Raw genomic sequence first — 12,814 nt, 5'->3', positions numbered from 1 at the left:
CTTGTGATTGCTCTTCTCCTTTAGATGGATGCCAGCTCTATCTGTAAGATGAAGGGCTTGAATACAGGCTTCCTGGGTCCCATTCATTACTAAGTTTTATTGTAAGCAAATACAATGTCACAATTCTTGTTTTTCCATACTTTTCTTCTCTTCGACATGTTCTTTTTAGTTTGCTAGAATTGTAAAGTCCTTTTTATCTCAGTTTTTCTATTTTCTTTCTTGGTGTGTGTGTGTGTGTGTGTGTGTGTGTGTGTGTGTGTGTGTGTGTGTGTGTGTGTGTATGTGCGCTAGCGCATGTGCACACATGCATGCACACATGCACATCCATGAGTATGTGCTCGAGTACCAGTGAGTTTGATTGCAATTGCTTACAGGTGCATGGGTGAAGGGTTATTTATAGGAGAATAAACAACTTGCCAATCTCTAGACCACTGCAGAAAATGTCTATCCCTAGCAAATTGATGATCTGTGGAGCACAAGAAAGGGAGGGTATTGTGAGCTCCTCCTTTTTCTCAGTTTCTCAAAGCTGTGTTTATTCTTATAGGCATTGTAAAGTGAGAGTAAGGTGTTAATGTGATAAATTTCAGTAATTTTACAGGAAGCAATTGTTCCTTTATTTAAATATAGCAAACAAAGGTGATGGACATTCCTAGAATGGAAACTCAGTGTGGGTCCACATAGAGTCTATTGATTTCACATCTTCACTAAATAATGAAATTTAAAAAGACTTATTTATTTCCTTTATGAGTATTTTGCCTGTGCGTCTGCATGCCTGTGCAGCATGTGTGTGCCTGGAATCCCCAGAGGCCAGAAGAGGGCATCACAGTTAGGACTACAATTATGGATGGGTGTGAGCCACTGTGTGGATACTGGAACTGAACCCTGGGTCCTTTGGGAGGACAGCCAGTGTCTTTAACAGTTAACCTATCTGTTCAGGCCCTAAACTACTTTTTTAAGGAATTAAAATTTAAATTTAAGGAGTTGATGAATTTTTTTTAGAGTGAAATGTACCCAATTTTTATTATGTTTTTTGAAAAACTAATTTTTTGTGAAAACAAGCCATTATGTTTTAAAAGTATCATAATTTTTATAATGCTAACACTCATAATTTAATTCATTGTTAACTTTTATTTTGACTTTCATCTCTTAATTTTTAAAATGCTTTAACAAGTCAGTCAGTTATAAGATAATTGCTCATTGTTACAATAGGCTAGCTTGTCATTTTTTAGAGTGGCTTCTTGATATAATAATATTCTTCTGGATGCCGAATGCTTTACTGTTAACTTGAGGTCTACCTACCTTTATTTGATTGTCGGGATGATCATTTTCTTATTGGACATTTACTAGAAATGTAGTTACATAATATTGTATCTGGTATTGTAGAGTAAAAAAAAATCTTCTTATATGCAGGTTGTTTTTTAAATTGTGGGACGAATGGAATCAGTAAAGTTTGTCTTTAAGCAGTGCCTTTACCTGACTCACAGTTGGGTGTGCTGATGTATTAAAAACATACAGCAAACTCATCTCCGTGTCCTTTCTCTCTCCTGTTGCTTGTTGTACTTGAGTGGTGTTAGAAGGCAACAAGTGGGCTAGAGAAACAGATCAGTGACTAAGGGCTGTTGCTGCTCTTCCAGAGAGCCTGAGTTTAGTTCCCTGCACCTACCACAGTTAGCTCACAATGGTGGGTAACTCCAGCTTCTAGGGATCTGATGCCTCTGGCCTCAAGGGCACCTGCACCACACAGCCACATGCAGACACACCTATACATAATTAAAAATAATTTTTTAAAGAGAAAGCAATAAGTAAATCTTTTCAGAAATTAATGCAAACATTTTTGTTAGTAATGTTTAGAAATATTTCTATAGTCATGATTTTATATATTAAATTGTGAAGTAACTGCAGGTATTTATGTTAATAAAATGCTTGTTACTTTTTCTCCAAAAATAACCTACTGTATTCCAAATGCTTAAAGTTATCACATCATTTGAAGAAATAAAACTATTCTTTCTCAAAATTTTAAAGAATAAGAATGGATGATTATATTTAGCCTATAAATTAGCATATTAGCATAAAGGATTTTTTTTTTTTTTGGTTTTTCGACACAGGGTTTCTCTGTGTAGCTTTGGAACCTGTCCTGGAATTTATTCTGTAGCCCAGACTGGCCTCGAACTCACAGAGATCTGCCTCCCAAGTACTGGGATCAAAGGCGTGCGCCACCACTGCCCGGTGGATTATGTATTTTTGAATCATTTCTGAGATTTTAAATTTCCTAATATTTCAGTTTTTTTTTTTTTTTTTGCTTTTTTTTTTTTTTGTTGTTTTTTTGTTTTTTTGTTTTTTTGAGACAGGGTTTCTCTGTGTAGTTTTGCGCCTTTCCTGGAACTCACTCGGTAGCCCAGGCTGGCCTGGAACTCACAGAGATCCGCCTGTCTCTGCCTCCCAAGTGCTGGGATTAAAGGTGTGTGCCACCACCACCTGGCCAGTGTTATTTTTTTTTTAAGCCCATCAGTGAAATTTAAATTTAAGATTATATTCTCTAATGTATGTAAAAGTCATAGTCAACAGCTTAGAAATCAATGTACTTACTTTAAAACTAGGGTTTTTGTTTGTTTGTTGTTTTGTTTTGTTTTTGAGATGAGGGTCTTACTATGTAGCCTTGACTGGTCTGGAATTTGGCTATGTAGACCAAGCTGGCCTCAACTCAGATCTATCTGCCTCTGGCTCCTGAGTACTGGGATCAAAGGTGTGTTGTTTTTGTTTCTTGACTCTCTAATGCTGTATCAGCCAACACGTATCTATAGTGTGAATGCTTGTAGACAGAAAGTCACCTATTAAACTATTCCTCATTATTCAAATCTATGTGAATAATAGATCTGTTACTAATTGATGAAAGTCAAGATATTAAAATAATTACTAAAATAGGTTTTCTATGAAATATATAATAATTCATAAGACTGTTCGTAGGTGGTAGGTACTGTAGTCATCATTCCGTAGAGTTATCCTGACACTGGAACGACACCAAAGCAAAACAAACTCTCTTTTCTTCCTGTTTTTATCCCTGTTAATAGTTCTATTCATGGCACTCTTTTATTTCATATTTGATTACTGATAAGTCCACACCATTTTTGAAAGGTAGTTTGGCTGCCAGGAGGTAGAAGGATGTAATAGAGAGGTAGAGTGAATGAGAAAAAGCTTAGATAACTCTTTGTTTTCATTACTAAGAAACATACCTGTTTTTAATGTATACATTTGCTTCTTTTGAAGATTAAAAGACAGATGAAAATATGCCTGCATGTGTGAGCATAGGAACACGCACACACATGCACTCACACTCTTAATTAATGTAAAAACAGTTTAAAGACAGTTTTAAGCATATAGCAGGTATTGTAGGATTAAATGTCCTTTTTTTAGTGTATTAGAAATTATAATATTCAACATATTTTAGATGACCAATGTAATGGCAAAGAGTTATTGTGAAAGAACATGTCATTTAGTATCTCAGAGTTAATGATTTGAGTAAACCTTCAGTGCTGTTGTAGTTTTTAACTGTTTATAAATTTTAGAAAAGAATTTACCTGTTTTAAGTTCTGGAATTATATTGTTTAATACTATGCCTGTTTTGTTGAATACTGATTAATTGACACATTTACCAAATTAAATCAACAATTAAATCCAATAAGATTGTGGAATACTTTTATGGAAGAGCCATCTAAAGGTGTATAATATACACAGAGAAGCTTATATATTCCAAGTTCAAAGATTTATGTTGGTAGTAATTATTCAGAAATAGTGTAATAGTGAGTAATTTTTGTATTTCCTTTTTGCTTCTCTATATTTTATTTAAATTATCAGAGTATACAAAAAATTCTGTCTTACAGGGTTACAGTTTCAAAGTCTGCTTTTAAAATGTATAAGTACTTTTTTTGGCATATGATTTTAAATATGTAAGTTTCTTTAGTCTGCCTTGTATTTGTTCAGAGGGCCTTTGCTGTTGGTTCATTCCTGTTCTAAAATTGTGTGGCAGCAACAGCACATAATTTTCTTTACTAGTAAGGAAACATGATATCAACATAAGAAATTATTATACCATGGCTTTTAAATTTGAAAGCGTAAATCTCAAATTTGGTGTTAATTTAGTTTCCCTTTACCACAGTTATTCTTCAGACTTGGCTGTTCACTTATGTATTCTTCTAGGATTTCTTGTGCTCTTTGCAAACATGAGTTACTATAATATGAGAAATGTAATGAGCAGTATTCTTAAGTAGAAGATTTTGCTATACCTCTAGGTTCCTGCAGTAATATGTGCTAAGTGATCTTGTCCTGTTCTCATAGGTTGTTTAGGCTATCTCTTCAACATGTAGGGGAATATTTAGAAACATCCCTTTGACATACCAAAGGAAGTATAATTGATGTTAACTTTAACTTTAAATAGAATTAATATTAGTGCAAAGTTAATTTTTCTTTAAAAAAAAAAGTATTGTAGATAAATTTGCATTTGGGTTAAAGAGAGTTTTGTATGCCAGTTCATCTCAGTTCTTTTTATTTATTGCTTTAACACATTTTTTTTTGTAGTATTTCATCATGTTTTGTGACCTGGGTACATGTCTGATTTGGGACATAATAGTATTGATAATTAGCAAGATGAATTTCTTGTTTCTTGGTCTCATATTTAGTGTAAGACTTAGGCCACAAACATCTAATGAAACCATGGGTAGAAATAAGATATAAGAAATTATTGCAGACGTTTAACTTTTAAATTGCAGACTATCGGTGGTCCATGTCAAGTCATAGTTCACAAGTGGGAGACTCATCTACAACCACGATCAATAACCCCTTTAGGTATGGGCATTAACTGCATCTGTTTGAGGCGTATGCATAAAGTTACTAATGTGCTGCACAGTGGCTTAGGGACTTAGTGCATTTTTATTCTGAAATTTAAAATCAATGCATTGTCAGTACTACAGATAATCACTTAACATTTCATGGATCTTATTTCCAAAACTAAACAGTTTGTATAGCCTTTCTTTATAAACTATTAGAAATGCTTGTCTACTTATTTTTATTTGGGGGTTTTAGATTATTATGAGACATTGAAATTTGGAGTTGTTAGAAAGTTAATAATATTCTTTACTGAGGATTCATGGCTTTATTGCTCAAATTTAGAGAACATTTTAAGAAAGAATTTATCTAAAACAAAAACTCTCAAGAGTTCAATTTTGAATGCTAATAGTTATCATATTTGTTTTTTTTAAATACTAGTAAATACTTAAATGAATTTACATTTCTTTGTTATAGTTGATGTATTCTTCTAATTCATTCAAACTCCCTCTTGGCTGTGCTATTATTTATATTCAGAGGTTTTTTGTTTTTTAATTCAATTTTCTGTGCCAAAAAAAATGGCAATTCTCTTCATCCAAGTGTTTTTTAGTTCACTTGTCTATGCTGAAATAGATCTTGACACTCATTTTACATACATGAAACTACTCACTTGTAGTTGTGAAGTGAATCAGTCTGAGAAGTACATGTTTTAGTTCCTCCAGGAAATCAAAGTTGAGGAGTAACAACTGGTTGTGGGGTTTGTAGCTTAGATTAGAAGTGGTAGGAGTTTCTGCTTTGCCCTCTTTAAAGGACACATGGTGTTTAAATAGATGTCTCACTCCATCTTCCTTATTGGATTTTCTTCTTACATATAATACATGTAATACATTTAATATATTTCTGATAGATTTTACAGCAGCATCTTTACAATTACAATAGTTCATATTGAAGTTGGAGCTTAATGAGAATTAAGTATTTTAAAACACAGTTTACATTTGGATGCATCTTGAAATTAAATATATTTTTGCATTGTGAGAAGTGGGATGACTTTATTTCTGTTCTCATAGAAATTAATGTTCTGCTTTGGGGGGGAAGGTGATGTAAACTTAAAGGCAATGTGCAGTCTGCTGGACAGTGTTTAGGAAACACGCCATTTATTCTAACATGGTTTCAGGCTTGCTTAAAGTAAGCTGAGAAGAGTACTAAGAAGGAAACGTCTTTCATGTTTTACTAGATACAGCTTTGCAGCTTTTTTCATGATCTTGAACTGTTAGTGAAGGGCTGTGCTAGCATTTACTCTTGGTAGCTCTCCACAGCTCTGTATGTACAGGTAAGTTGATGCTGTTTATAAAGCTTTTGGCTGGCTGCAAGAATGTTGGGGTTTGAGGACATTAATTCTTAGCCAAGTTCTGGATGTGAACCACATAAGAATAAGCATTTTAATTGTGCCAAGACTGTTGGTTTGAGACATAAGCAAGGAGCTTGGTAGGCTAATGCATGGTGGGTGCTGAGCTTCGTCCCATCCCACAGAGCACCTTCCCAGGACCTTGTCTCTCCTTGTGAACAATCACTTAAGTCTGTAGGACCAACATTGCTTGCTGGCCTCCTGAAAGGGAATACTTTATCCAGGGCCACAATAAACATGCTTATTCACGTAGGCTGCTTTACGTTATATATATAATTACCATTGTAAACAGTACTTAAAGTAAATTTTCAGTTGTTCATTCGTTCTGTAGACATCATGAGTTTTTAACTAGGCCTTTTATTTTCCTTGAATTCCAGAAAGCGAAATCATTATTGATGATGGACAATTTGGAATCCACAGTAAGTGAGACTGTATTTTGAAAACATCTAATGGTATGATTAACCTGTTGCCTTAACATCTCATTGGAGATACGTAACATACTGAGATAACACAGTGCGACACTGAAAATAGAGACAAGTCTATTCTGTTAAATCATAAATAGCTTCAAGGTTTGCATTTAGTGTTTGGTCATTTCAGATTTAGGAGTTTATATAATTATAAAGAAGTATACCTGGTAGAGGAGGTAGATAATGCTAATTTCTCTGATTTGATTACACATGGGATATATGTTTTAAATTAATGATACTATACCCATAAATAGGTACAAATATTTTTAAAATTATATATATTGGTATTAAAATGTTAGCTTACCATTTCTTTTTAACACTTATATTGAAAATATAATGGTTCTAAACATTTAAAGAGCTAAATGTTGCTTGTGGGCTAAATTGGTAGATTTTATATGTTTAAATAATGTGTTTACAATAAATCCACACAGCCAGAATTTTCTAGTAATTCTTGCTAACTCTTCAAAAACTAATTTATAATAAAGAAACACATCTTCAAAATATGCTTAAGATGTTTTTATGCCTTTCTGCTCCGATAAGTACTTGATCCTCAGAATTCAAACTTCCTGCATGGCGGTGGTGGCGCACGCCTTTAATCCCAGCACTTAGGAGGCAGAGCCAGGTGGATCTCTGTGAGTTCGAGGCCAGCCAGGGCTACAGAGTAAGTTCCAGGAAAGGCGCAAAGCTATGCAGAGAAACCCTGTCTCGAAAAAACAAAAAAAACAAAACAAAACAAAATTGAAACTTTCTCTAGTGGTTTGAAGCCTCCCAGTCATCAGACTGCCTTGCTGCCTTGTCTTATCCTGAGTGCTGTACCTAAGGATCAGAAGTGGTCTGACTCTGAACCAGAGATGAGTTGCTGGTGACCACTGTACTTTCCCGGCAAGAATGCTCTTTAGAGGATTTACTATATACATTAAACACAGAGGCAGTATATATGCTATGGCAGTATTTGAAAAGGAATTGAACCTTTCCCCATATATTTCATTAGGAAGTATTATATTAAGAAAATAATATAGTCTAAAGTGTTTGAATAGTTTTAATGCTTATTTTTAAGGTCTTGTCCTATTATTTACTATATATATAGTAAATATATATATATATAGTATATTTTTATATATATATATATGTTGTTTTAAAACTTTATAGAGAATGGGTTGTTGTTGTTTGGTTGGTTTTTTTGTTTTTGTTTTTGTTTTTTTTCGAGACAGGGTTTCTCTGTGTAGCTTTGCGCCTTTCCTGGAACTCGCTTTGGAGACCAGGCTGGCCTCGAACTCACGGAGATCCGCCTGCCTCTGCCTCCCGAGTGCTGGGATTAAAGGCGTGTGCCACCACCGCCCGGCTAGTTTTTTATTTTTTTTTGAGACAAGGTTTCACTATGTAGCCTTGGCTTGCCTGGAACTCATAGAGCTCTATCTGCCTCTGGGCCACCACTCCCAGTTAAGATCATTTTATTTTTAATTGTGTATGTTTCTGTGCACCTGAGTGCTGGTGTCCACAGAGGCCAGAAGAGGGTGACACTCGGAGTTGGAGTTACAGGTTGTGACCTGTCTACTGTGGGTGCTGGGATCTGAACTCAGGTCCTTTGTGAGAGCAGATATACTCTCTCCAGGCCCCAGAGAATAGATTTTTCTTCAGCTGTAATGTATGACATAATATCTGTCGTGTTAATTACTTTTTATGGCCATAAATTGTAGCATTTCCGTCTTTGCTATCTTTTTCATTTCCCAGTGCATTTTAAATTTAGCTTTAGTTAGTTTTCAGGGTGGAAAAGCATTTCTTTGACTTTGTCCATTTTACAAATAATGTTTGAAATTAGAAGATTTTAAGACATAAGTTATACCTTTTGATTTTTTTTTTTTAAGTCCTGTTGATTTAAAAGGTTAGGTTGAAAACAGCACCACTGGTATTTGAAAATTTTATTATCTTCATTAGTAGGCAACTTCAAGTTAAGTGGTATTAGCAGAATGTTATGGTGGCTGGCACATATTAAGTGTGAGAATCAGAGCTGACACAGTTTAGTTCTTCTCTTTTCTCCAGTCTTTTATACTAGTCTCATAGTCAGATTTAGTTGGATATGAAGACTTTCAGGTTTTGTTTTTTGTTTGTTTTTAGACCAGGCTGGCCTCAAACTCAGAGATCTTCCTGCCTCTGCCTCCTGAGTGCTGGGATGGAAGGGTGCCATGCCCAGCAACAATCCTTATATATATATGTATGTATGTATGTATCTTCCCCCCTCCCTCCCTCCCTCCCTCCCTCCCTCCTTCCATCCATCCTTCCATCTATCTCTCTGTGAGATAAGTCTCTTACTATGTAGCTTTGGCTGGCCTGGAACTAACAGGGTACCATGCCCAGCTGAGATGGAAGGGTGCCATGCCCAGCAACAATCCTTGTTTGTTTGTTTGTTTGAGACTGATCTCTTATTATGTAGCTTTGGCTGGCCTGGAACTAACAGAGACCTACCTGCCTCTGCCTCCAGAGTCTTGGGATTAAAAATGTACAGACATTCCCAGGTTATAATGGCAATTTTTACAGATTTACTCAAAGTTCCAAGTAGCTGACTATTAGTAGTCAGTTCGCTTTGTTTCTCTAACTTCAAATGAAAGTTCTTTTTCAGTGACACATTTAAGGTTTTTTAAATTACGGTTAATGTATTAATTACATTTTATGTTGGAAAAGGACCAGTATTACATAATCTCAGTGTATTGAAATATGAATGTGAACTAGAATTGTTAATATGTATTAAACTTAACTGGATTGCTTACAGCTGTGTAATTATATTATCCTTCTTTTTTATCCCACCAGATGGTGTTGAAACACTGGATTCTGGATGGCTCACATGTCAGACTGAAATAAGATTACGTCTGCATTATTCTGAGAAACCTCCTGTCTCAATTACCAAGAAAAAATTCAAAAAGTCTAGATTTAGGTATGACCATGTGATTTTATTACTTAGGCCATTTATTTTTGCTATTACTGTAGATATCTGACCTTTAAAATGATAGCATTCTAGGATGAACTGTTTATCTCCCTCAAATACTACTGTTACACACATTTATATTAGTCTTAACCTCTAAATTTGCAACCAGAAAAATTCTCTTTTATAAAAACAAGTAGTTTCTGTCAATAACCTTTCATACTGTAGAGATTGCTTTAAAGTTGATAAAATGAGTAATTTTATGGAGAGAGGAAAATGGCATAAACAGAAAATGATTGTCAGAAATGGCTTTTAGAGTCCCAACTTTGTTATGACTTAGTTTTTGACAGTGAAAGGTAAAAGTTATCCTGGCAACTCCAGAGTCTGCTGCTTTCCTTCCTCTTCTTCCCTTCCTCCCTCCCCACTCCCTGTTTTAGGGATAGATGGAAAAGCTTTGCTAAGATAGTTAAATTAGTTTTGAACATAAATCTGAGTAAGCTGGCTTCCTTAAGATGTAGCCTACCTTGACTCTTGACTTCTAACCATGGGATTTTGGAATCAAGAATTCTAAGTTTTGATATATAACAAGCATGCTTTTCTGGTATATCAAGGCTGGGTAGAAATGTCCATTTGCAGTAACGGGAGACCTTGATATTATCTTTTTAATATAATTCATAATGATATACCCTATAAATCTTTAGTTGTTTTGCTATACTTACCTAAATGTTATAAAACATATCCCAATCACAAGAAAAAGTGGCTGCCAGAGACCTGCTTGAGCAGGGGTGGGTAGTAGGTGAGTGTTCAGGTACCAAAGAGGATGTGTGGAGTTGGGGGGTGGGGGGACTGACATGATCTCAGGGTGAATCTGGATGATTGCCAGCAGCATTTATGGAAAAATGATTAAACCTTTTATACTCTAGAGTTGCATATAGGATTAAAGTGGAGAAAAGGGGTATGTGAGCTGGGCTGTGGCTTGAGATCTGCAATTGAGGAATCTAGCACTGATCTTGACAATGGGCAGCAGTCATATGTTAAGTTCCTCTTTCCAGAGACCAGAGTTAACTTTCTTTGTAGCAAGCTGGAACTTTTTTCAAGTCCGCTGGAACTTTTTTCAAGTCCCCGAGGAAATAGGGACCCTTTTCCAAATGCCTGACCTTGGGAAAAGGACTTCTGGGACTAGATACTCCACTACAATTTAAGAGCTATTTTCATCCCTCCAAGGGATAAGTACTGAGCTATTCCTCAAATGTGTCCCTTTGTGTCTTAGTCTTTTATATGGGCCTGTTTCCCCTCATGCACTCCTGAAAGGGAAGGTCCTAATGTCTTACTGTTTTCCCATTATACCATAGCATACCATTCTGATTTCTCTATACTTATTAACTGAACTTTTGCCCTTGATGGCCTCAGGCTGTGCATCTGACTTGTAGGCATTTCATCCTTGGGATCAGTTGTGTCTAGTAAATATCTAAGTTTCCTGTTCTTTGTGTAATTAGGAGGACACAATGTGATATTTTTTTCCAGAGAATTAACTTTGTTTAGAGAAGCTACCATTGTACACATTTTCATCTTTTGCCAAGGCCCACACAAATTCCCAAAGGGAAAGCCATTAATAGTGAGAATCATTAAAAATAAAAGTAAAAACATGCTGGAGAAGTGTGGTCTGCAATGTCAAAATACTGGAAGTTTGTCAAACAGTAATGGTCACCTTGCAGTAGCACTTTAAACCCCCATATATTAGCTATTGTGATGAGAGAATTTAATATGTGTGCCTTGTCTATTTGACTTCATTTTTTTAAGTAGTCTGCTGTGCATAATTAAGTTTTTGTTTACAGATTGTTTTAAATGAAGGGAAGATATGTTACACATTCTTTTGAGTGTGTATGGGGGGGGTCATTGTGTACCCAAAGTGGCCTTGAATTGCTGCTTTAGCCTGATCTAGTGCACAGGTTGTAGACATGCACTACTCTGCAGTTTAGTGAATTGTCTCATTAGAGTAAGACTTTAGGATGTTTTTCCTGTGCTGCATTTAAGAAATAATAGTTGGGGGTCTGATTTGAATGAAAATTAGTACTGTGTCTTACGCCATTCTTGTTTATATAGAAATCATTATGAGGGTTTTGATTGCTACTTTGCTCATTAGACTTGAACCAAAATATTTTCTTATAATTCTATGTAGTTGGATCTACATGATAAAAGATTTGATTCTTTTTGAAATAAATGTGCATAGTTAGAAATAGGTGACTGTTCTGGTCATATTTTTCACTGAAATTTATATTAATGATAGACTTAGCCATCATGGTTTAGAAAACAAATGTGTCTGTAATGGCCTCAGTAATTTTAAAACTTGGCATAGCATTTGCATTTTAAGTATAGCAGTGAACATGTATCTCAGTAGTACCTTTTTTCTTTTTCTTTTTTTTCTTTTTTTTGATCTGAGGATCAAACCCAGGGCCTTGCGCTTGCTAGGCAAGCGCTCTACCACTGAGCTAAATCCCCAACCCGGTAGTACCAAGTTCTAAAGAAACCTTTCTTTTTTATTCTACTCATCCATAGATGGGAAATGTATCTTTGTAGCGAACTACAGCATCATATAGCTATTTGAAGATTTTTTTTATCTTTTGTTCCATTACAGATCCCTTTCCTTTGGACTTGCTCCCTCTTTTAAATGGTTCTCTTGTCTGCTCATTTCTGTAAATTTCTGGTCTCTCATGATGTATCCCTCTGGCTGATTAATAGTTGTCCAGAACTATTCATAGAGTTTTCTTTCTGAGAGGAGATAATGGCTTTTGACAGGCCAAACATGCAGATTACTTCATTAATAATACTGTTCTGGTATTGCACCCCAAAACACTTCAATAACTCAAAACAAAAACCATCAATCCATCTATCAAATTGTCTACCTAAAATGTGATCTCCCAGATGGAGTTCTTGTTCTTTGAAGGCTAAGAAATCGAAAGCTAGCTATAATTGGTATTACAGTAAATAGTCCTGACCTCAGTATACTTCTTGACATTAAAAGTTTCTACAACTAATTGCCTCTCTTTAGGAGTAAACTAGTCCTTGTGCCCTATGGTTTGGGTAACTGATCTTTGTGTTCATTACTATGAGGCTTATTACAGATTCTTGGGTCGATTAAAAAAGAAGTGGGTACATATATGTACAAATAATATCTATGCATAAAGCCTCAAGTTGTGGCTCATGCCT

At 35.3% G+C, this 12,814-nt stretch overlaps 1 protein-coding gene across 12 annotated transcripts in view; it reads left to right on the top strand.

Moving 5' to 3' along the window:
- The window catches only part of Gpcpd1 (glycerophosphocholine phosphodiesterase 1), a 57,784-nt gene that overhangs the window by 14,870 nt on the left and 30,100 nt on the right, over nucleotides 1-12,814 (top strand). For 8 of the 12 annotated variants that reach the window (XM_076570691.1, XM_076570688.1, XM_076570692.1 and 5 more), the window contains exons 5-7: nucleotides 4,764-4,839; nucleotides 6,601-6,642; nucleotides 9,496-9,619. In XM_076570691.1, coding sequence (XP_076426806.1) covers nucleotides 4,764-4,839; nucleotides 6,601-6,642; nucleotides 9,496-9,619 — 242 coding nt within the window. The remainder of the gene's footprint in view (nucleotides 1-4,763; nucleotides 4,840-6,600; nucleotides 6,643-9,495; nucleotides 9,620-12,814) is intronic. The other 4 variants (XM_076570697.1, XM_076570698.1, XM_076570695.1 and 1 more) reach the window with 1 other exon arrangement.

The sequence above is a fragment of the Peromyscus maniculatus genome, chromosome 4 (genome assembly GCF_049852395.1).
Source record: "Peromyscus maniculatus bairdii isolate BWxNUB_F1_BW_parent chromosome 4, HU_Pman_BW_mat_3.1, whole genome shotgun sequence".
Lineage (NCBI taxonomy): Eukaryota > Metazoa > Chordata > Mammalia > Rodentia > Cricetidae > Peromyscus > Peromyscus maniculatus.
This window is presented reverse-complemented; position numbering and strand designations above follow the sequence as displayed.